The sequence below is a fragment of the Sarcophilus harrisii genome, chromosome 4, assembly GCF_902635505.1.
Source record: "Sarcophilus harrisii chromosome 4, mSarHar1.11, whole genome shotgun sequence".
NCBI lineage: Eukaryota > Metazoa > Chordata > Mammalia > Dasyuromorphia > Dasyuridae > Sarcophilus > Sarcophilus harrisii.
In genome coordinates this window covers 423,162,169-423,188,267 of record NC_045429.1, presented here as the reverse complement: position 1 = coordinate 423,188,267, position 26,099 = coordinate 423,162,169, and the positions used below count along the sequence as shown (strand labels likewise).

The 26,099-nt window shown below is 36.7% G+C and overlaps 1 protein-coding gene across 1 annotated transcript; it reads left to right on the top strand.

Moving 5' to 3' along the window:
* On the top strand, window positions 1–25,998 carry SEC22B (SEC22 homolog B, vesicle trafficking protein). The gene is made up of 5 exons (XM_031967395.1): window positions 1–297; window positions 9,799–9,908; window positions 17,950–18,110; window positions 19,941–20,087; window positions 23,821–25,998. The coding sequence occupies exons 1-5, from the start codon at window positions 223–225 to the stop codon at window positions 23,973–23,975; spliced, it is 648 nt and encodes a 215-aa protein (XP_031823255.1). The 5' UTR covers window positions 1–222; the 3' UTR covers window positions 23,976–25,998.
* Window positions 25,999–26,099: the final 101 nt, after the last annotated feature.

Sequence of the window (26,099 nt, the reverse complement as noted above, 5' to 3'; positions counted from 1 at the left end):
GCGTCAGAACGGCCTGCTTCTGACCGGACTACGATAAGGGCGGGACCGGAAGTGGAAAAAAGCCTCCCGCGCGTCGGTTTCCGGCCACCTCAGCGGGGAAGAGGAGACGCAGGCGGAGGGAAGTACCGGAGCGAAAGGCTGAGCTGCGTCGGGAGCAGAATAAGCGGAGACTACCGCGGCTGCCGGCGTCGGGGGGTACCGGCTCCCCTGTAAGCAGAGGAAATGGTGTTGCTGACGATGATCGCCCGAGTGGCGGACGGGCTCCCGCTGGCGGCCTCCATGCAGGAAGACGAGCAGGTGAGGGGGGTAGTGCGGCCCGCCCCCCGCTCCGCCGGGGAGCCCCGAGCCTCGGCCCCTCCCTTTCGCGAGGCGGGGGGTGGCGAGTGCGTCGCGGTGGGCCGGGGCGCGGAGGTCCCGCCCTGCAGGAGAGCGCGCCTCGGACTGCACGTGCTGCCGGGGGCTTGGGAGAAAGTTGTTACGTCCCGGGGCGCTTGGGGGCAGGGGCGTGGCGGGGCCGCCCGGCCGAGTTCTTTGACTTTAACCGGAAACCATCCCTTTGCTCCGGTGAAAGCTCCTGGGAATAACCCTGACCCGCGGCTGACCCCCGAACGGGTTACTTTTCCCCGGTGCCTCCCTGCTCTTATCGGGAAAGGAGGGCCTGCCGCTAATCTTTGACCCCGCTCTCTGGGATCGTTAGACGGGTGGTGGGGAAATGTGGCAGAGTTAAGTTTCTTGGGAGGAAGCTAGCTATATGGGGATTAAAGTTAGAGGTTGATAAAAAAGGACGAGAAGATTTAAATTCTTGCCTTGTTTAAATCTTGAAAAAAAAATAAAAAATGTGATTTTTCTTATGATTTACGCTCAGTTGAGAAGACACTTGGATATTAACTGCCTGTCATAGTCATGGACTACTTTTAAGGTCCCGTTACAGTGACCTTACGTGATTATCTCAGATTTGTACCAAACGAAGCTCTGGGAGGTTCTATCAGCCATTAAAGATGGGAAATCTCAAGAGTCAGAGGTCATTGGTTACACCCTTCATCGGAGCAGGTTCTCTAAGCTCTCCTTGAAAACCATCGAGAGAAAACCCCTTATTTTACAAGATGATTCTTGGACACCTCTGATTTTCCTTGTGTTGAGTATAAATCTGCTCTCCCCCTCCCCCCAGGCTTGAAATTGCTTTCTTCTTATTCTGCCCTGCAGTTCAAACAGAATAGATCTCTTTAGCAGGGAACTCATCGGATACTGGAAGACAGCTCTCATGCGGCCCCCTTTTGTCTTTCCTTTGCTGAGGTGACTGCAGTTCTTGCAAGTTCTATGTCATCTTTTGTCATTACCCTTCTTAAAATGTGGTGCCTGGAAGTGACTGTGATGCAGTGAATGGACTGGATCAGATCCAGCAGAACTATCATTTCTTTTGTTCTGGACTCTAGGGCAGCTTCTTTGGCTGCCATGTTGTCATATTGTTGGCCCCTTGAGATCACAGTCCAGTAAACTCCTAGCTTTTTCTTATGGGCCACAAAGCTTTTCATGTCAAATGACATCTAAAACCCAGCCTAGGTAAGTTCAGAGAAGTTGATTATCCCACATTGGGTTAGCACAGGGTGAATTCTTCTGATTCTAGCAGCCCATGAAGACCTAAGGGAAGTATTGTGGTTGAAATTATCATGATATCCTCAGCATGGATCCCCTCATAATGTTCTAGGCCGTATGCACAAGTGAAATCTTGAGAAAAAAAGCCTATCTCAGGTACTTATGTATGTTTTTTTCAGTCAAGTTCAACTTTCTGTAACCCTATTTGGGGGTTTACAAATTACATCCAATTGTTAAAATCTTTCCTTTCCTTCTGGACCTATCTCAGGTGCTACTTCATTTATGAAATCTTTCCAGAGTCTCTTAGATAGAAGGATCATATTGTTTTTGTTTGTCTTTTGTTTTGTTTTATTTTACTTAGAGGTAGTTTATTATAAGTTTTTTTTTTTTTGTAGATATGCTTTCTTTTTCTCACTGGATTGTCTTCAAGAGTAGAGCTTATATCTTATATCTCATCTTAGTATCTCCAGTGCCTAAGGTCACTCTAGTGATAGAGGTACTGGAGTGGTTTGCCATTTCCTTGTCCAGATGAGGAAACTGATACAAACAGATTAAGTGACTTGTCCAAGGATACACAGGTAGTAAGTGTGTGAAGCCAGATTTGAACTTGGGAAAATGAGATTTTCTAATTCCAGGTCTAACAGGTGTGCACTGCACCACCTAAGCAAGTACCTGTGCTAAGGGCCACACAAAAGACAATATACTATAGTAAAGTATCATTGGAGTGAAAAGCCTGGGGACCCGAGTTCTAATTCTGACTGATCCTGATTAATTGTTTAATATAGAACACATCAGTATAGATAATGACACTTGTTTCTTAGTACCTACTTCACGATTGTTATGTAGAAAGGGTTTTGCAAAACATAACATTTTATGTAAATGTGAGATATACTGTTGAGATTGATGAAATAGGATTCAGTGCCATCTTAGATTTTTTTTTTCTTCCATATTCATAGTATCCATGGTGGGAAGAAAAGGACAAAAGTGTATTAATAGATGAGGTAACTGAAGCTCAAACTGATTTGTCGAGGGCAATTGTACAGATAGGAACTTCTAGAGTTGTAACTTAATTTTTCTTTAATTTTGTTAGCCACTCTGCCCTACCTCTTAACTAAAGACTTTTATCAAGGATCAAAGGATTAAATGACTAAAGATTTGCTCCTTTCTGTATCTCCTACAAAGCCTGAAATCCTTAATGAGTTGTAGACTATTGTCCTACATAGCTAAAGATGAAGCCTATAGGAGATTATGTTTTCAGTTACCATCAGAAATAGCATCTTTGGTCTATTAGCACTTATGGAAACATTTCTCAAACAGGACTTTCTGATTTTACATTTGAAAACTGACGTACAGGTGAATAACTTTAAAGGTTTGAAATGACAACTTAAGGAAAAAGGAATAGAAACTATTTGGCAGTTCCAAAGTAGCTGCTTTTATTGGAATCAAAAGACATAATAGGAAAAGTTTTAACTAATCCAAAGAGTTAGCATAATATTTGATAATCTTATTGTTAAAATTGGCCATTTAGTTTTTATGTAAATTAAAGTTTAGGAAAGGACAACACAAATGAAATTTTGTGCATTTGTTTTTAAGATAAATTAAAGCAACCAAAATTTAAGAAGAAACTTAAAAGGATTGAAACTATTTAACAGAAGTGAAAACAATGTTGGAAAGGGCCACAGAATGCAGAGTTAAGTTAACATAAGAGAAGTAAAATCAGTTAATAGGTATGCTTTTCCAGCTCTGAAATAATAGAATAGATATTTGTCCTTTCTAATCTCTGAAGTCAAGAAATAGCAGAAAGATCACTGCTTAGTCATGAGACCTAGCTTTGCTGATTTGGAAACTAATTTTGTACAAGATAGATACTTTACCTGGGTTCATTTTTCTCATTTGTAAAATTTTAAAATTTGTAAAATGTACATTATACAAATGTAAAATTTGTAAAAAAAAAAAAAAAAAAAAAAAAATTTATAAAATCTGGCATTACTTTAGTTCATTTCAGTGTAAAAAAAAATTTCTAATCCAGAATGTAATATTTGCGAATTAAGCTGATTCATATTGATCCCCAGCCATGTAATAAATTCAGAGTATTTTCTGTTCAGCTTAGTGTAAGTGTTAAATCCTTCCTGGTCTGCCTATCTCATCTTCTTATCTTCTTTTATTACATACATCTGTGCCTTTGTTGACATTGTCCCCTCTGCTTGTAATAGACATCCTTTCCTATTTACATCCAATTGTTAAAATCTTTCCTTTCCTTCTGGACCTATCTCAGATGCTACTTCATTTATGAAATCTTTCCAGAGTCTCTTAGATAGAAGGATCATATTGTTTTTGTTTGTCTTTTGTTTTGTTTTATTTTACTTAGAGACAATTTATTATAATTTTTTTTTTTGGTAGATATGCTTTCTTTTTCTCACTGGATTGTCTTCAAGAATAGAGCTTATATCTTATATCTCATTTTAGTATCTCCAGTACCTCAGCACTTAAATATTTGTTTGATATGAATGAATTTAGGTGAGCCAGTTAAAACAATACACCTTATTTGGACTTTTCCCAGATCAATTTAATGAAATCAGAGGTGGGTATGAGCACTTTTTCTTGGAGCCAATGTTTATATCCATAAAATTATTTCCTGTTTGAAGTTAGAACAAAGCTTTATAAATAGGAAATAGACATTTCAATCCATTTTGCAGTTAATTTGCCATATGCAAGGGTGCTAAGCATACAAAGGCAAGATACATGTGTAAGGTCTGCAGAAGAAACCTAAGGTAATGGGGAAGGAAGGTATTAGGAGCTGGGAACAACAGGAAAGACTTGGTGCAGAAAAAAACCTAGCTTTTGAGCTGGATTCTAAGAAAGCAAGAGAAAGGGCTTTTCAAGTCTTGGTCAGCTCGTGCAGGCCCAGAAATGGCTCAGCAGGGGTGTGTGAAACTACTTTAGTTGATCTAAAGTTTGTGAAGGAGGATTATGTGTGATAAGTATGGAAAAAAAGGTTTGTTAGATCTAAGATGTGGAGCATCTTAAAGACCATATAGCGGAATTTGGTTTTGACCCTAGAGATAATAGGGAGCCACTGGAGTTTATTGAGCTAAGGGTGAAAACCTGTGATTTAGGAGTGCCATTTTGGTAGCTTTGTGCACAATGGATTGGAAGAAGTCTATTGTAGAAGTCCAAGTGAGAAATGTTGAGGATTTGAACACTGGATTTTGTGTGTGAATAGAGAAAAGGTCATAGATAAGAGAAATGTGGAGATAAAACTGGTGAGACTTGGCAAAAGAATAGATACATGGGTGAGGATCAAGGTCTCAGGTTGGCAGTGCCCTTGACAGAAAGAAAGGTTTGCAAAGGAGAGAGGGACCAGGAGCATCTGAGGAAAGATCGTGAATTCTGTGTGGGGGAGATGCCTACGGGAAATTCAAATAGAAATGTCCAGGAGGCAGTTATCTGGGATCCAGGCCAGGGCTGGTGGATGGATCTGGAAGTCATCAGCAGTAAAGTGATCATTAAACCCATAAGGGTTCTGAGAGAAGATCAAGAGGCAACAGAAAAAGACGTGGGACCAAACCTTGTGATACATGCTCCCCGTTTGGGAAAACAGTATGGATCACTTAATCAAGAATTTCCCTCTTAAACTTCCTCTCCAGGCAGTACCAGTACAGGACTGTGATGTGAAGCAGCAGGAAATCCTCACACAGGGATGAACAGTAGTTTGCAAGCTGGAGTGTGTGGACACAAGTCTATGCCGGCTCTTCATGCGGGTGGTGTTGCTCTGCACCTCATTCACCTTGTTTTCATTCAGGCTCTCTTTAGATCCTCCTCCTTTTCTGGCCTGCCCTCCCTAATTGACCTATATTCCTCCCTCTTAAATTAGCTTGACAGGGGCAGAGACAAGCAAGAGTGGAGCAGGAGGTAAATCTACCCCAGGGGAGGCCAAAGGGAGTTTCAAGTCAGCAGTTCATCCCTACTACAGCTGAATTTTTAAAAGTCAGTTATTGAACATCTACCCTCATTGCTTTGGAGGAAGGTTCTTGGTATCTCTGACCTTTGCCACCGTTTGAGGTAAACAGAAACTGAAGATGAAAACCAAGCTCATCACTCTTATAGGGCCAGCAGATGGCATGCGATAGTGCTCCGTGTTCAGTCTAAGGCAGTAAAAACTTGTATTGCCTAGAACAGTCTCTTAATTTTGCTTTTCAAAAGCCTCTGGGTTTTGTTTGAGAATTTATCTGGGGATTTTATCCCATTCTATCTCATTATACTGCTTGCAGTCACTTTTTTTTTTTCCTTCAGTTCGGTGAATAGAAAGTAGGATAAAGAAGAACATGTTCTAAAGGGGACTGGCATAGTGGAGTACTATGTAAACTAAGTTTGAAAATAAGCAGAATCTATAAAGCAATATTTATGTTTTATCTTGGGAGATTGGGATCTATCAAAGCTGTCAAATCTGGCGTCTTGAGCTTAAAACTATGAACCATAATATTAAGTAATACATAAGACCCTCAAAAACAAGGTCCTGCAAGAGAGGTCATAAGTATATTCATGTGAATAAAGATTGTCATTTATTGTATCTTCAATACAGCACAGTGCTTGGCACATGGTAGGTACTTAATAAAATACTTAATTGATCAGAAGACCAAAAGTTATTCTAAAAATGTGGATAGCAGTGTAAATTATTTGTGCAACATGAAAAAGAGATTTCAGTTACTCTGTGATGCATATATACAGAAGTAAAACAAAACAAAACAAAACATTCCTTTAAACACATTTTTTTTTTTAATATGTGAAGAAGCCAGAGCAATTGAATGAGATTTTTGCATCTGTTTATTGTAAAACAAGAATTTGATGTTTAATTTACATTGATGTTTTTAGTTTCACTTGGCCTTCCAAGTGAGCACCTGATATCTCTGGTCATGGGCATGTTTTAATATACCCATGAAAATATTGTTTCACAACAAGACTCATTGCAAGATGTATTTTAAATAGTAAAGTAGTTCTGCTAAGATAATTTGGAGTGAGGAGGGACTTTTATTTGATCAAATTATAGAAAAATGCAGCCATATACTAAAGTTGATTAATATTATTCTATTCTCCATTTCCAAATTTCATCCCATTTTTCAACAAACCGAAGATGCACAAAGGTGGAATGAGGGACACAAAAGTCTCATTGATGTTGTGCCCTAGCATAGGATTAGCTGTTAGCAGGCTCAGATACAAGCAGAGAAGATAGAATAAAAATCTATTAAAGCATAGTTTCAAATGAGATTGTACAGAAATTGACAAATAATATCAATTGTCAAAATAATAAAAGAATTTTTTTGGTTTGTTTTAAATAGATGTATCTTAAGAGAAAATATCAAATTATGAGATTTCAGGTACTAGTTGCAACTTTAAATCCAAGCATAGTCCTCTCTGGACTCCTCTTAACTTACCTTAAAATGCATTATTAATCTTAGTTATTTTTGAGGAAAATGCTTTAAAAATATGTTACTGTTATTTCCTCAGGATTTTTGAGTTAGATGGGATTTAATTTGCTATGCAAAAATTAGGAAATTTCACTAAATAATTTTTGGATGGATAAGATCCATTTTGGTCCTAAATCTTAAAATCTTGCCTTGCTCTCCTCTATATGTAAATTTGTCACTTGAGAGTCATGTTACTATTTTAAAGGCATTCATTTTTTATTCCAAACTTTTTACAGCCTATTAATTGGACTTTGCTCATTGTTCACAAGCTGCTGAAAATGGTTTTGGACTTAGGGGAATGTTTGGTACCAAAATGAAGCCCCTTTTAAAGATAGGTGAGTGAAAGTTATAGAAATAAGAGAGGAGTAGGAATAAGTAGAAAATAAAAATTTCCTTTTGGATAGCAAAATTGTTTGCAATTTAAATCCTGGAAAAAAATGTATAAGTTTAGTATATGCCAAATGAGGTTTGATTAGTATTCTCTAGCATCACTAAAGAACATTATTTGTGGTAAAGCAAAGTACCCCTAATGATATCCACCTAAAATATGCCCTGAAATTTCCTAGTTTGTTTTAGTCCTGAATTTATATAAACCCTATTGAACTTATTTATATTTTCAGTCTTTCCTGTTTCTTGGACTAACTAGTGACTTTGTAAAGTAAAGTGGTAAAACCTTAGGCAGTAGGGTCACTCTGATTAGCTAAGTGTTTGTTTTTGTTTCAAAATGTGGCTCTGGAAGAAACACTAAAATTTGTGTATTAACCATTTTTGAGTATAAATGACATTAAATTGCATTTCCTACTTCTGTACCCTCTTAAATAGAATATATAGGATATATATATATATATATATATATATATATATATATATATATATATATATTTTTTTTTTTTTTTTTTGGAAGGTCATCATTGTGAGTATCGAAGTGCTTTAGAACAGGGCTTCTTAAGCTTTTTCCACTCATAACCCCTTTTGGTCAGATAAATTTTTACATGACCCAGGTATATAAATATACAAAATGGACATACAAATCAAACATTTACTGATAATAAATCATAATTTTGTGATCCCATATGGGATTTCAATCCACAGTTTAAGAAGCTTTGTTTTAGAAAATCATAATGGCAGCTGTGTAAAGAATGGGTTGGATGAGGATAGACTTTAATCAAATGCCAATTAAGGAAGGCTGTTGCAATAGTCCAGGTGAAAGGTGATGAGGACTTGAAGTAAGATGGTGATTGTGAAAGTAGAGAAAAGGTTACAGGCGTTTATAAGTAGGTCAATCAGTCATGGTTGGACACAGGTGTCAGCTATGTGAGGATGACATTGAGACTGAGAACCTGTCTGATTGGAAGAGTAGTGGTTGATGTGCAGGTAAGTTTGGAGGAGGACTTGAGATCTGTGTCAGAAGCCTCACCATTGTCGATTGTGGAGGTGCTGGGCAGTTGCTATGTGATGTGTCTCACCGTGCCATAGTTGGCTGTTTCCTACTCCCCTGGGAGTCAGGGTGTAGGCTCCACTTTGGAGGTCACTCCTAAAGGGAAGCCTAATGATGTCACTTTTTGTCAAGAGATTTGACTTTAGATTTGACAAAACAGGTGGATATTTTAGCTTAGCCTGTTTCCTGTCTTTAAGGTAATTATCTATGACAAAACATCAGTTCAATCACATGATAAAATTTTTAATCATGTGGAACCATAGCAAAGGCCTTTTGAAAATATAACAATTATATACACTAGTTCTACCTAGTCACTTACTTGCCCAACTATTATTTATTTACCTAACTATATTAATAGTTATTTTACCCAAATATACTCTAATAGTTTAGTGAGATGTAATTTCCCTTACATTGACTTTCCCTATTTTCTTAAGTATTAATAGTCGAAGCTTTTTTCCCCTTTTTCTTTTTCCCTAGTTCTGAAATTCAGACTTGCCAATCTCCAGTTCTCAGAATGTCCCCTTGAACTTCTTTGATAAGATGATATGGTATTAGGATGTTCCTGTCATAATGCGGAACTATCCTTTGCTATTTCTAGTTTATTAGTATTTATAATTAGCATTATCTTGAATGAGCCCATATGTGGCATGTAGCATAGAGCAAGAGGTTTGGCTTAAAGTGACCTGTATTCTCTCCAGGCTATATTTGCTATTCTTAGGCAAGGTGTTTTCTTTCTCATTTCCTCATCTATGAAATGAGAAGGCTGGATTAATGAACTTTAAGGACCTCCTAGCTCTAGGTTATACCATCTGTAATTTATAATAGGTAGATTAAGTAGGAAACATGGTATATTGCCAACCACATTATTTATAGTTGTATACTAGGAAGGATTATTTTTCTCATCTTATAAATGAATTCAGGTTATGAGAACATGGGCCATAGAGCAAACCAGTTTGGAAGCTGCATTTTGGTCTTCATGTCCAATAAGCTATGTATCTGGCTACTAAATTATGTATAGTTAGAATATACTCATTTGGCTTTAATAGATAGCTAATGTAAATTTCTTCAGTGATTTTAAGTTGTGCTATTGAAACATGGTTTCCAATTCCCATAAAAGCATAATGAATTCAAAGCATTCTACAAATATTAAAACCCTCTATAGAAGTAAGTTCTAATTGTTGATTTTTGAAGTGAAGAGTCCCATTCAGAGTGTCTTTTCAGAAGCAGGTTCATGGTACAGTTCATTGATAACTTAACTTTGTGGCGGGTTGTTCTTATATGACTCTTTAATTTCTCTTTCAGTCTGGCCGAGATCTTCAACAGTACCAGAGTCAGGCTAAGCAACTTTTTCGCAAGTTGAATGAACAGTCCCCTACAAGATGTACCTTGGAAGCAGGAGCAATGACTTTTCAGTGAGTATGACTGATGTATCTGTTTATTATCATTTGAGTGAAGTATAGCAACTTGGGGATAATTGACCAGAATGGTGGAATCTAATTGGAAGATCCAGACTTAAGGGAATAGAATATGCTGTGAGAAAAGCAAGAGCACCTCATTCCAAAGAAGAAAATAGTAACTGTCCTCTCTTCCCTGCCCCTCACCGCCAACCAAATTCACCTTTTTTGCAACATTTAACTTTCAGGAATCTTTCATTTATTAAAACTTAATTCAGATAAATATATTAAGTATAGCAAATATCACCTAAATAGAATATGCTTTATCAAAAAAAGAAAAAAAGGGTTTGCATTGTTCCATGACACTTGTAAATGGGGCTTTTAAGAATAGCTTACTTTTAATACTATGAATGACACATTTGTAGTCAAGGGAAAAAAAGAAAATAATTTCTAAGACATCTGTGGAAACATCTCTACCTCTTTTGAAAGCTTGATTCTTGTTACCTTCATTAGAGAACTTAGGTGAATTTGATCCACATTTGCCAGGTTTTATTGAATGTTACAAATACAGGTAAAAAGGAAGTGAAGAGCTTCACAGATATTTGGGAGAAGAGAAAGGTAATAGTTTCAATAAACATTTACACCTTTGTCACATGTAGGGAAATGGATATACAAAGACAAATGAAACAGACCTCCCCTTCCAAGAGCTAGTTTTAGAGTTGGGGAAATATGTGCAAGGATGAGTACATACTTGGAAGAATCTGAGAAAGATCAGAAAAGCCTCCCAGGAGAAAAAGGCACGCAAGCCAATTCTTAAAGAAAGATCAGAGTTCTGAGGGGCCAAGGAGGAGGAAGTCCCCATCTGCCCTACCGTCCTAAGGGGGAAATGTCCAGCAGACTTGTGCGAATATGGAGAGATGGAAAGTAGAACGGCTAGTAGTTCCCTTTACCTGGGACATAAAGAGTGCATGAAGAGGGCTGACTCAAGATAAGTCTGTCATGAGCCAGATTGTGGAGGGTTTTAAATGTCAGGTTGAGGAGCTTATAAGGCGTCTTGGCAGATTTTTGACCAGGAAAGTCACATGATCACACACCTGTGAAAATAGTAATTTGGCAGAAGATACTGAATAGAGAGAACGTGTTTGAAGGGGCCAGTCTAGTAAGGTGCTGTTGTAGGAGGCCTGGCAGTAGATGGCAAGCATGCAGATCAGTACCAAAGGCAAAAGAATTGATGGATAGAGGCCAAGAAAAGGGATTAAAAAAAAAAACCAAAAAAGAAATCCAAGCTGTGATAGCAAACAGTTGCATGATTTGTGTTGGTCACCGCTAGTGAGTGCCTGGATTGGTAACAGTAACAGCACTGAAACAGAAAGGTGTGTTGACTTAAGTGTTATCAGTTTGATACATCTTTGATCCAAGGATGAGAACCTCTTGCATAAACTAACCTAGTCCCATACCAGAGGGAGTATAAACAAAGTAGATTTACATATACAGCTAACTTTAAAATTATCCATAGTAATAAGAATCAGGAATAGCATAATAGATTCACAAACACAGTTTTAAACTCTTCCCCGTACCAGATACAAGATCTTGGAACTGCTGACTCATTGATCTGTTTCACCTCCACACCTATCTCTTTATCTACTAAATGAAATATAATGGGAAGATTGAAGGGTAAGAGGGATGAATAAATAAGGAATGCTAACAGTATTTTAAACTGAATAATTTAGAAGATCATAAATAAGCACTTAGTGCTGGGACAGATTGTAGTTGAGGTCCTCCAAGTACTCTTTAAGGGCAGCCACAAATTAGTTTTTCTTTCTTTTTATATCCATAATACACTTTACCTACTGACTTTCCTTAGCTTACATGCCACTGCACTTTCTTGGTTTTCTTCATATTTCTCTGTTTCATCTCTGTGACCTTTGGTGTGCCCTTTTTCACATCATGTACCATTGTGCATATATATCTTATATGCTTTTTTTGGTCTTCTAGTCACATTTCCTGACCTTCCTTTTTCCATTTGGCTTCCCATGTAACAGAAAGATAGTTAAGGAAAGCCAGTGAATGCCATATTCTGCCCCTACTTCTTTATTGAACAGATGAAAGGGTCTTGATTATCTGTTCTTCAGGACCAAAACAAAGCATTATAATTACTTAGAGTTCAATTATTTTTTAGTATCCTTTATATTTTCATTATTCCAATCACATATATTTTTTTTGGTCAACTTCTTAGGGATCCCTATTAAATATGCACCAAAATTCCATTCTATCCCCACCACATGAGGCCAGGCCAGTCCTGACTGAGCCAACATGGGAGTTCAAACATTACCTAGCATTTCTATGCTGATTCATAGCCTTATGCCTGCACTAGTATGGATTCAGATTAGTTCTGAAAAGAGAACTTAATGACAGCTACAATTTGGAGGATGAAAAAACAGATTAAAAGTAACTCAGAAGATTTCTAGCCTGAGAGACCAAGGAAAAGAACCACTGATGTGGAGAAAGGTGAAAAATATGAGTTTACTTTGTTAAAAATATGTGAATGGAAGGGTCAAGCTGGAGATAAAAGATTTGAGAGTCATCCATATAAAGTGGGAGAACTGCAAAGATTGAATGAGTTGATACCTTGAAATCAAGCTAGAAAGTAGGTAGGAGGCAAATTGTAGTTAGTCTTTAATTGTCCTCTATTGTTTTCTTTAACTGTTAACTCTCACTTATCCCCTACATCCAGTTTGCTTGCCAGAATTTATGAATTTTACCTTTGTATATCTTCATCCCCTTTTCAATTCCTACTACCACCAGCCTGGTTAAGGTAAATTCCTTTTTGCTATTTTCCATTGGAAGGGTAGGAAGGAGCCAGTTTATGAAGAGCTTTAAAAGCCAAACACAAAGATTTATAGGCAGCTGAAGTTTATTAAATAGAGGGTGATGTAGTCAGGCAAGCTTTTGGAAGACTGACTTGACAATTGGAGGATATACTGGAACGAAGGCAGGGAGTCTTAATATCCAGGAACCTTTTGTAAAAGTCCATTGTGATGAGGGTGGTAGCAATGTCAGTGAAGAGAAGCAGCGTACATAAAAGATGTTGCAAAGATTGAAATGACAGGCCTTGACAACTATTGGGTGATGGTTGTGGGAATGAATGTAAAGTCTAGATTTGGGGTCTCAGTAATTGAGAGAGTGGTAGTGTCTTCAGTCACAAGAGGGTAGGATTTGGGGAAGAAAGATATTGGGATTTAGTTTTGAATATGTTAAGTTTAAGATGTCTACTGGACATCTAGTTCAAGCTGTCCAGTAGGCACTAGATGGAGTCAAAATGATGGAGTGAGAAATGGCATTTTTGGTCTAGCTCTCCAGCAAACTTCCTCCACAACAACCTAGAAAATGTACCAGACCAAATTCTGTATGGGACAGCCAGGAAAAAGTCAGAGTGTTCTTACTTTTCCAGTCCAGTCCAGTTTAGGAAGGGAGCGAGTTCTACCAGCACTGGGGTAGGGGTTGCGCAGGAATGGGTGGCAACTGGAGCAGGTGTGTTCTAAGATCTAGAGACTAAGGGGAACACTGGAGTAGTTTGGGTAGAAAGAGAACCCAAGGGATCCCTGAACTAGCACTGGGTACAAGAACAGGTACTGTCTGGGGATTTTTTTGGTCCATTACCTATTTCTGAGTTATAGATACAGGATAGAGAGGAACAGTCAGGAGCAAGTCCCAGGAGCCTTAGCTGTCTTGAGCATCAAACAAATACTGATTTGTGAACCCAGAAACAAAGGGTAACTCGGCTCTAACATAAGCCAGATTTAAGAGTAACTAAAACAGGAGCCCAGACCACCAGAGAGCCAGTGATTCTTTGGTTCTGCATCTAGCAGAGCCTGGCAGTATTATAACAGTGATTGAGCTTAGTATCAGTCTATAGATTCAACCATATGAAATTGTGAATATATCCAGCCATTCTGGAGAGCAGTTTGGGACTGTACTCAAAAAGTTATCAAACTGTGCATACCCTTTGATCTAGCAGTGTTACTACTGGGCTTATATCCCAAAGAGATCTTAAAGAAGGGAAAGGGACCTGTATGTGCAAGAATGTTTGTGGTAGCCCTTTTTGTAGTGGCCAGAAACTGGAAACTGGATACCCATCAATTGAAGAATGGTTGAGTAAATTGTGGTATAGGAATATTATGGAATATTATTGTTCTGTAAGAAATGACCAGCAGGATGAATACAGAGAGGCTTGGAGAGACTTACATGAACTGATGTTGAATGAAATATACAATATAATATAATACAACATACAATATAATACAGTATATATACAATACCATATGATGATCAAGTCTGATGGACATGGCTCTCTTCAACAATGAGATGAAATAAATCAGTTCCAAAAGAACAGTAATGAATTGAACCAGCTACATCCAGTGAAAGAACTCTGGAAAATGAGTGTGAACCACAACATAGCATTTCCAGTCCTTCTGTTTTTGTCCGCTTGCATTTTTGATTTCCTTCTCAGGTTAATTTTACTTTATTTCTAAGTCCGATTTTTCTTGTGCAGCAAAACAACTTTATGGATGTGTATACATATATTGTATTTAACATATACTTTAACATTTTAACATGTATTGTCTACTTCCCATCTGGGGAAGGGGGTGGGGAAAAGTTGGAACAGAAGGTTTTGCAAGGGTCAATGCTGAAAAATTACCCATGCATATATCTTGTAAATAAAAAGCTATAATAATAATAATTTTTTTAAAAAAAAGAAAGAAATTCAACCATGCACAAGTCAGTAGGCCCATCTTAGAGAGGTCAGACCAGAAGAACTGTGAACTTTTCCCTGGATCATACCACTTTGGAAACATTGCAAACTCTCAGGCTCTTAGACCCAACTGTGAAAGCAGCAGGACAACACGAAAGGACTAAAATGCCAGACAGGTCCTCTCTGTATTTCCCATGCCCCCACCAGATATAAACAGAGTCCAGCATTAAAGTCCAGATCAAGAAAGGAGACTGAGAGAATGAGCATGCCAAAAACCCAACCGTTAAGAATACTCTGGAAAGGGAGAAATTCAAAATTCAAACATAGAAGACAGTTTCAAAATACTTACAAGTAAAACCTTAAAGAAAAATGCAGATTGAACACAAGCCCCCAAAAGAATTCCTAGAAGAATTAAAGAAGGAACTAAAAAATGATCTTAAAAACCAGTTGAGAGCTATGGTATAAAAATATAAAAAGAAAATTAATGGCTTGGTAAGATTTACAAAATCTTAATGGAGAAAACTCCTTGAAAATTAAAATTGGCCGAACAGAAGCTAATAACTCTATGAGACATGAAGAAACAATAAAGTCAAGACTGAAAACAAAATAGAAGAAAATGTAAATTATGTCATAAGAAAAGCAATTGACCTAGAAAATAGATCAAAGGAGTGATAATTTGAGAATCATCAAGCTACTTGAAACACATTGACAGCAATAACAAAGAACCTGAACAGCCTGTTTCAGGAAATTGTGAAGGAAAAACTCATAGCAATCTTAGAACCAGAAAGTAAAGTAGAAATTAAAAGAATCTTCTTTCACCTTCTGAAAGAAACTCCCAAGAATATTATAACTCTTAAGCTCTTAAATCAAGGAAAAAATACTGTAAGTGGTTAGAAAGAATTTAAGTACCATTGAGTCACAGTCAAAAACACACAAGTTCTGGCAGCCAGCAAAGTAATGGAAAAGAGGGCTTGAGATGTGATATTCCAGAAGGCAGAGAATATAAGCTTAAAACCAAGAATAACTCATCCTGCAAAAATGAGTATAATATTATTGAGGAGGTAGAGTGGGTGTGGGGGATGAATCTTTAATGAAAGAGGATTTTTAAACATTCCTCATGAAAAGACCAGAACTGATTAGAAAATTTGACAGTCATACAGTGGACTTAAGAGGACATCTGATGACAGTTTAAAATGTGAGATGAATTTGGGACAAAAGTTAAAACTGGACTGGTAAATCTAAGAGTCATCTGCATAGATATAATAATACTTTGGGAAATTGAGATTCCAAAAAAAAATAATAGAGGAAGAGAAAAGAAGAAGATATGGAAAGAGCCGCAGGGAGACTTCTATAGTTGTTATGTTGCTGAAGATCCAACTAAGGACAGTGAGAAGGAATGGTTACACAGATAGGAGAAGAATCAGGAGAGAATAATGTCATGAAAACAGAGTATCCAATCGAAGCAGTTGGTCAATAATCTCAAAAGCTATAGAGAGGTCAGGAAGGATTGAGAAGAGGCCATTAAAGTTGTCATTTAGGAGATCTTTGGTGGAGGGAGATGTTTTTTAATTCCATAAATTTTAAAAAGAGAAAACATTAGGAGATGGATCTTAAGAAGACAATCCTCATATACATTTATATTTATATAAATATTTATAGCAGCATTTTTTGTGATAGCAAACATTTGAAGACAAAATTGATGCCCATTGATTGAGTGATGGATAAACAAATTGTAGTCTGTGAAAGTAATGGAATATTACTATTCTATAAGAAATGATAAATAAAATTAATAGCGAGAAGCATGAAAAGATCTATATGAATTGCAAGAAAACATTATAGCCAATTCTTACAATGGTGTAAATGGAAAGAACAATCACACACAAATTAAATGTAAATGTAGCAAAATTATAAGAATCAAAGAGTGACTTGAAAGCAGACACATGGAGGGAGGTCCACAGATATTGCATATGTTTTTGAACTTTTTCCAATATACCACTCTTTTCCTTTCTCTGTTTTTCTTTCCTTCCCTCCTTCTCTCCTTCCTTTTGCTTTCCTAGGAAGGGAAACACTGGGGAAAATTGAAGATGTTCCTTCTCTGGGAACATTGAAAATTGAAGATGTCTATAAAAAAGAAAAGATAGTCTTTAAAAAAATTTTTTTTCATAAAGAGAAATAATTAGTAAATTTGAAAAAAGCAGTTTCAACTGAAAGATGAGGTATGTGAAGTCAGCAGAAAATTAAGATGAGTGTGGGAACTTATTAAAAGCGGCCTTGTCAAGGCCAGCAAACGGAGGGTTTGTATAGGATGAGTGCTAGCAAGGATGCGCTGTGAGAGTAATTTTCTAACTGGCCTCCCAGCTACTAATCTCTACTTTTTCAGTATAGATTTCTCATCCCAATATGTGTGGTTTTCCTAAGGCATTTATTCCATCACTATTTGACTCCCCATTGTCTGCAAGTTAAACTCCTTTCATTTTGGTTCCATCCTTCTCTTTAAGCCTTCTACTTGTGTTGTGCCTACTATACCTGGATTTAAAATGGATTGCACCCACGTCTTCACTTATTGAAATGTTTTCCTTCCTTCAAGGCCAAGTTCAAGTGTCATCTCATCCATGAAACTTTGGCCTTTCCTATGAAATTATACCAGTATAACATTTGTTTGTATAACTCAATCTTCTAGATTATGTGGCCTGAAAGGAAGGAACTTTTTATTTTTTTGCATGTTTGTATCCCCAGCACCTCATACATCCCTTATTACATAGTAGGTATATAAGATGTGATTGTTGAACTGAATTTATTTAAAACTGAGACAGTAGTATGATTTTGACCAAATTATCTCAAGTCACTTCCATTCTACGGTTGGCATCCAGTTTTTAAGTACATTTTTAAAAGTTCATTTTGCTATTTCGAGGTGTAATAGGGAGGGATAATAAATGTAATCTTAGGATGGTTGGATTTGCAAGTAAGAATTTTCAGATAATTTTAGATGTGTATAAGATGTTTTAAGTGAATTTTGTGTTACTGATAAGAACAGTTTTAATAGAGTGTATGTAAAACTTTAAAGTAATAAAGTACTATATAGATAAATTACTCCTGCTTTTGAAATATACTTCAGTTAATGGAAAAATTACTATTTTTTGGCCTAAAGAGCATGTGGTTTATAATGTCTTTTGGTTTTCCAGCCTGAAGAAGGAATAGTTTAGAGCCCTCTTGTGGTATCAAGAGTGGACATGAGAACTTAAGAGGGCACTTGCATGCTAGAAACTACATTGAATCTATGGTTACTTTTTTGATTTATCTTTCTAGTTACATTATCGAGCAAGGAGTATGTTACCTGGTTTTGTGTGAAGCTGGTTTCCCCAAAAAGTTGGCATTTGCCTACCTTGAGGATTTGCACTCTGAATTTGATGAACAACATGGAAAGAAGGTGCCCACTGTCTCCAGACCTTACTCCTTCATTGAATTTGGTGAGCTTTTAACTTGTACTGTACTATAGATAATCAAACCACAGGAAGTTCTTTGCTTTATTAAAGAATTGTGCTATCATTTTAAGGCTTAGAACTTTATTATTATTTTTGTTCGTTATGTTTCTCGGAAAAAAATCAGCATTCTTTTTTTGTACAAAAGTCTAAACAATGTAATTCAGTGTCTTGGTCTCATTCCCTTAGAAATGTTAGTCCTTTTTAGTTCCTGATCTCCTTTTATTACATACAGCTCAAGCATTGTGGAACATATCTAAAGGTGGTGCTGAAGATCTCAAGTTACAAATGAGTCACAATGGGTTTTTCTTTTACCTAGAGTAAAATTTGTGGACTTATCCAGAGTCCCAGAAGTGGTTTCAGATCAGTGTCTGTGTCAGAAGCTGTCCTCATATATGATGAAATATCTATTGTCTTTTCATCTTTTGAAAGAAAGGAAAATATTCTCCACATGTGAAGGAATGAATAGGACAAGCATGTCAACATCAGCTTCAGGTTGTGGAAAGTCATATCTTTTAGATAATGAGGGAAACACCTACTTTAAGCAGCAAAGTGGAACATTTCCCAGGGTAGTGCATGAAATTGGGTTAAGCATCCATCCATCTGTGAATCTGCCTGCCTACATCATTGTGTGTCTTTGAAAATATAAGTAAGAAAAAAAATGCTTAAAGTTTGAGGTACCAATTGTCTTGTATTCTGGAGATTTAAATGGGATTTGGGTTAGCATGACTTTTCAGAAATGGTGAATTGGAAAAGAATATATTGTATAACTTGAGAAAGTTTTAGCATGTGCTAATTTATGCTACATTTTTAAAAGATTAGTTTTTCAGATTTTACCTGTTCACAAATATACAGCTCTAATTGAGTAAGGAACAAGTTAGCCTCAGTTTAAAGAAAATTAGCCCATGAGTGGACATCTTAATAAAAGTGGAAGGAAATTAAAGCTACCATTATTGTTGAGGACTATAGGGAGTAGGAATATGAAAGTAGGGTGGTAATAATAAGAGAGCAGTAAGCATTAAGAGTTTTTGTAAAACTTGATTTTTAAAATGTGATTTATCTGTAAATGTAAGAGTTCTAAAGTTAAACATTAGAGAAGGTGATAGTTACTGGAAGATAGCTGGAGAATATTTTAAACAGGTAGTTTTCAGCTTCTAAAAGTTGAAATGACAAATGCAGATTATAGTATGGCCTTTTTTTCTTAAAAGACCAGGTTCTGAATGTCATGATGTAGCCAGAAATTAAGTTCTCATTGTTACCTGACTTGTTATTCCTGACCACTAAAAGTTTTTGCAATACAGTTTGAGAAGTCCCACTTTGAAGCAATTTGTGCTATGTGTTTTTGCCTCTACCTGCCCCTCTTTTTTGTTTTATTGTAGTTTTTTTATGTTGTACCACATTGCATGCAGTGATCTCTGAGAATAGGTGATAATAGTGGCTCATAAGATAGCTATTTTTAATAGGATTTTTAGTTTAAACTAAATCTTGTAAGTTTTCTTGCTATCTTAATGAGGAGATTGGTCTGTCAGCCTATTTGAATTCCTTTAGATTGGCAAGTGCTGCATGAGGACCCTTGTCCCTCTAATTTTTTCCTTCTTAGAAAAAGAGCAGTTCATCATCCAACATTTTTTAGGTGCTCTAACAAGGGGAAAGTTTCTTCCAAAATATATTTGATGTTTTCATGACCACCCTTTCATGCCCCAAATGCCCTAAAATGAGTTATTTTATGATGTTTTGTGTCCCCTGGATATGGGCCTTAGGGTATTTTTGAGCCTGCATGAAAATGTTTCTTAGTGACCACTTGCTTCATCTTTCCAGATACTTACATTCAGAAAACCAAAAAACTGTACATTGACAGCCGTGCACGGAGGAACCTGGGCTCCATCAACACTGAACTACAGGATGTGCAGAGAATCATGGTGGCTAATATTGAAGAAGTCTTACAGCGAGGGGAAGCACTCTCAGGTACCTCTCTCTTAAGAGTAATAGGTTTCTAAAGAACAGGACACCCTTATTCCAGAAAGATGAGTAGATGGATTAAGGGGTACTTGCACCATATCTTATTTTATCAAGAATTCACCTGATTAATAGTAGAATGAAGCTACCAGAATGATTAGTATTTCTTTAGTACCTGCAATGTATTGAGCTCATACATCTTGGGGCCAGTTTCTCAAGGTTCCAAGTATTTTATCATCTAAAAAACATGCACAAGTTAAGGGAAATAAGAAAAAGCTTTTGAGTACTTATTAAAATTGAAATTTGGCTCTCACTTGATTTCTCTTACTTTAGTTTTTTACCCCTTCTAATCCAGTGTCTCTCAGGTTACTCTAGTCTTTTCAGATGCTATTTGAATCATATTGTTCTCCTGTCCTGTTTTGTCCTGTCCTAGTTTTGTTTGGATGAAATCCAAATTTCTTAGTTGAATGTTCAAGTCCTCCACAGTTTTGGTTCTGATTTCCCTTTCAAAACATATCGCCCACTATTTTCCTGCACTTGCCTATTGGTACAACCAGACCAATTTCCTTAACTTTCCTTCATTCATCCTTACTTCTGTACCATAACGAATATTGTAACACTCCCTCCTTCCTCCCCTTTTATTTCAAATTTTATCTATTCTTCAAGGTTTGGCTTGGCTTAACATCCTGTTGCCTCCTAAGAAGCAAAAGGAAATAGGGCTTATTCAGGAGAATAATTTTAAACCATTCTGGCTAGTGGCAGGTACTTTGTGTTGAGCCTTTTTATAATAGGATAATGTCTTTTTCAGACTCTTCTTCCTCAGCCTCAAAGTTTATGGATTATTATTACTTCAAAGCTTATGAAGGTCTGGAAACATTTCTTTAGTTGCTTTCAAAAAGACCTGGCTATCAGCTTGCTGCTTCTCTGGCTTTTATCATTTCAGGTGTTCAGAAGGCACTGGAGTGCATTTTCCATGCCAAAAGTCTCCTTTTGCAATTTTTCTTACCCCCCTTTAATGATAAAAACCAGTAAGGTTCTTTGTACTATTATCTGCCATTTTTTTATTTATTTCCCTGCCTAAATTGACACATTTTTGCATTTTTTTAAACTTTATCTCATAGATCTAATGGGTAATTTAAAAGTAATTGCAACGTCCACATTTAGTTTAATATTGCAAAAAAACCCAAACCTACTACATTCTCTAAGGAACACTTTTGCAGAATCAGCTTAAGAAGTAAGTTTAATAAAACTTCAGGTTTTATAAACCTTTATAAAAAGGTTGCACTCTTTTTTTTGTTGTTGCTGAGGCAGTTGGGGTTAAGTGACTTGCCCAGGGTCACACAGCTAGCTAAGTGTCTGAGGTCACATTTGAACTCAGGTCCTCCTGACTTCGAGGTTAGTGCTCTATCCACTACACCAAAGGTTGCACTCTTAAAGCTATTTCCACTTTAGCTGTAGGAATATTTGTGTTATTCAAATATTGGGACAGAAACCTAGTTTCTAATCTTGTGTCTAACTTAGTGTTGTTTCCCTAATCTTTCAGTCATTAATTATAAAAATTCCTGGAGATGTTGAGGAAGTATTCCTATTATTTCTTCTGTAAGCGAGACCCTTGTTAATGGGGAAGGGCACAACAGAGTTTAGTAAATGGAATATTGGTGATGTTGTTGTAGTTATTATTTATATTTACAGTGAGATATAGGAATTTCCATCACATCATGTTTTCTGAAATAATTTCATGTTCACCTTTATGACAGTTTTGTTAAAAAAGAAATTTAATAAATTGCTAAAGAATATTAGTTGAGTCAGTGGTAGAATTAGATTTAAAAATTGGAGTCTATTTCCATAAGATTTAGCATGTGGGCAACAAAGAAACATAAAAATATACATGGAGTCAGTTTTCAAAGAATTTGAATATGATTTAAAAATATATATAAAATAGCCATCTTTAAGTATTTAACAAATGCTTGTGGCTTAGTTGATTCAAAATCTAGTTATAGGGATGAATAATCCTTCCACAAAGCCATCAGTCAGACTTTTATTTAGTGTTTACTGTGTGCCAGGTACTATGCTAAATGTTGGGGTACAAAAAAAGACAAAATGCTGTCTGACTCCTCAGTTTGTATTCTAGAAGGGGAGATAACATGTACACATAGAATTACATGCATAATATATACAGATCATTTTATGTAAGATTGCCTTAGTTCAAATAGTTCATCGTCCACACTCAGCCTTTTGAGGATGAGCCTTGGGTGGTCAGCGAGGCTGGTCCTCAGGTAGCCAACATAAGAATCTTTGTAGCCTGATAGCTCCTTTGTTTGCTTCATTCTTTTGGCCTGGCCTTCCAAAATGCAGGGTTACTTGTAGGCCACAGAGGTATTCTTAGTGTCAAATTGGAGCACATCAGCATTTCCTAGAAAAAAAAAAGGCTTATAGTTGATATAATGGGCAGAATATTGGACTTGCAGTTGAGAACCCCACGTCACTTAGTAGTTGTGTGACCATGGATAAGTCACTTAATTACTTAGGGCCTCAATTTTCCTTATTAAAATGGGAATTAAAAAGACTTGTATTGTCTACCTTCTAGAATTGTAAGAAAAGCATTGTGTAAATCTTAAAACACCCCAAAAGAGGAGGGGGTTGGTAGTGGTGATCATACTCCAGGACACTCACTCTATATCATGAATTAGTAGTTTGTGGTCAAACCTGAATTAAAATGCTTGGAGGTTTCAAATTCATTGTGGTCACTAAGGGATGACCAATAATGCCTTTTATTTCTGCCCTTCTTGTGGAGAATCTTTCAGAAATGTCTAGTTCATTTCCCTGCTTTAGATAGAAGGACAGGTTCTTTCCACATTCTAAATGTGAACTTTTGCACACTAGGCTTTAAATATAGCATGAAGAAGAGATTGGGCTAAGCCCGCACTGCTCCAGGACTCTGAATAAATTGCTGAGTTCATCTTCCTTGACTTCCAGTTAGCTTTTTCTTCTAAAACTGATCTCCTACAATTACATAGGATGTTTTAGAAGATTCTTGAGGATCTTACAGTGACACAGGACTGACCCATCATCATCAGTGATCATTATACAGCCTTCCTCTACCTCTCAGTGTTTGGTTTAGAACTTGATTAATGGAAACTTATTAATAATGTTTTTATTATGAAAAAGGGATCCTAAAGCTCCCTTAGTGGCTTCTTTGTATTTTCACTGCTTTATTTCAGCATATTCTTGAAATGCAAAAAAGTAGTGTCCTAGATTGTCATTTCCTGAAGGGTTTATTTCTGTTAACATTGATGAGGAGATAATCATTTGTTACATTTATACACTTTTTTTTTTTTATGTCATGAACTTCTATCATCAGGAGTCTAATGAAACCTCTGAACCTCTCTTAGAATAATGTTTTTAAATGCATAAAATAAACATAGAGGATGACAAAGAAAACTAATTCTATCAAAATGCAGGTTATCAGAATATTTAAAAATAAATTTGCAGACTCGAAGAATTCCTCCCATAGAGCCAGTTTATAATTTAAGAGTTGTCCAATTTTGGTCCAGCTTTTTCTCTTACTCCTAAATTACATGAATCTTATGATATTTTCAGTGAAGTATATGCTATTCATAGAAAATATCCCATGTCATAATAAAACAGGAGGTGGGAAAAGGTGCTTTTATTTTAATTAAAAGAATGTTAGCAAAAGGTCTCTTCAGCTAATTTGTCTTATTCCTTTTCTACTTTTTGACAGCATTGGATTCCAAAGCCAACAATTTGTCCAGTTTGTCCAAGAAATACCGTCAGGATGCGAAGTATTTGAACATGCGGTCCACCTACGCCAAACTTGCGGCAGTTGCTGTGTTTTTTATCATGTTGATAGTGTATGTACGATTCTGGTGGCTTTGAGCAGGTTAATGCCATCCTTGGCAGGGGAGAGCTGAAACATGGCACGTGTATGTTTGCAAGACGCTGAGTGCACAGGGCTGTGCATTAGGATTCAAATGGGACTTGTGACTTTGGAGACCTAGAAAGAAAGGAAGTGTCCTGAATGCCATAGGCCACCCCTCATTTAGTGAAGCTTAACCCCCTCCAGAAGGTCTTGTTGGGGACTCCAGACTTTCTCTGGGTGGCAAACTGTATGTGTTAGGGAACAGTAGACTTCCCCTTCTCTCCATGTGTTCTGAACCCTTAGGCAGCATTGACTAGGGCATTCCCTTTCTAGAACAGATCCATCAGTGGGAATTGCACTAATCAACCTATCCCGGTACCACTTCATTACTTCTTTTAGAGAGGGCAGCCCTAATAGAAACTGTTGAGCGCCAATGAACATTCCTGATGTGGGTAATACTTTTTTTTTTGGAATCTGAATCTTCAATAGCCATTCAAACAAGACTCCTGTATGTGAAGGCTGATTTCTGTACATATTTTAAATGTCTTTTTCTTCCTGTGAGAAGATAACTTTGTTGTTTTCCTTTTCTGATATTTTGCTTATTGCACAATTGCTTTGGGGTTAAATGAATATTAAATTGAGATGCCTTGAAATTACACTGTATCCCCTCCCTGATTAGGAAAGTAACAGGTTTTCTATAACATAATCCTTAAACATAAAATTTAAACTATTGTGGGAAGTTCTTGATTTCCTTCCTTAACATCCTGCTTTGTATAACACAGGGGGAAAGAGAGTATCTGAATACTATTAACTGGATAGAGGCTCAGCACCTACTTTTGCTCTTCTCACTTCCATTTATTTTTATTTCTATTTTTACATTTTTGTTTTTTCCCTTGTGTATTTCTATGATAGGGGATGGAGGGAGGAGGGCAGAAAAGATTACTTCGATCAAGAGTCCCAAGCTTTATAACCAGCATTTTCAGGTATAATCCAGACTATAAAATAGAAAATGTTCATATAAGGAATGTACAGGAATGTAAGTATGTAAGGAATCAGTTTTTGATTTTAGTTTTTCTGTGAGTTTCATTACAAATATTTTTAACCAAGGAAGTCTGTCAGAATTATCAGTGTTTCTCCTGTTTATGTATACTTTCTAAGAAAGTAATCTTTCTAAGTATAGAAATCTCATTTTTTATAGCTAATAGAATGAAATCTGACCTCACATCCACTATTTTTCCCACCTTGGTGCTCTTTCTTATGCACTTGGCTCTCTTGTTTCTCTCACCCCTAGAATGATAGAAGTTTCCCTTTACTTTTGGAGGTGGAATTTTTGGAATAGAGAAAATTGATGCAGTCTATTTAGTATCTTCTCCCCAAAGGACAAACATAGTTTGAGAAAAGGATGAGATTAAGCAGCTTAATCCTCAGCACTTTAAAAATGTCTTTAGTTTACTATGTTTAGTAGCTGTGAATTTCTATCTAAAAAGGGTTATCCAAGGTCCAAGCCCTATTTTCTGATTAGGAGTTGGGAAGGAATCAGTTTCCCATAAAGAAAACAAGGAGAAAGAGATTTGATTGTCTCTCCTGAATTACATAGAATCCTCTGAGAAAACTTGCTATAGTAGCAGTTATTATGGTCCCAGCATGGATAGGAATCTTCAAACCTCCCCAGAAACTGGGCCACTCAAACAGGTAGGTGAAGGCTGATTTCTGTACATATTTTGATGTCTTTTTCTTCCTGTGAGAAGTTAACTAGGATTATAGTTCACCAGAAACTGGCGCCAGATCAAAATAATTGGTAATTGGTTTTTTTGAGTAGTCCAAAATTGTTCTTTTTAGACAGAAATAGTCCCCCAAATCTTATCTCTATATGCAGCTGAATGTTCCTGCTATGTAGGTCTGTGAAAGGCTGAAGATTGAACCCAGTATTGCTCCCTAAGATTTGGTGCCATTTAGGAGAGAAGAATGTGGCAGCTTGATGAAAATCAAATGCTGCTACTTGAGGGTCAGTAATGAAATAAATTTCTTCTAAGAACATTCCCTTCCTTTGTGGAGTTTCCTGTTGTCTGGTTTATTCATAATCCATATCCATCTATTTACCATATATACTGTTAATTGACCTGGGTATGTTTTTGTTTCAA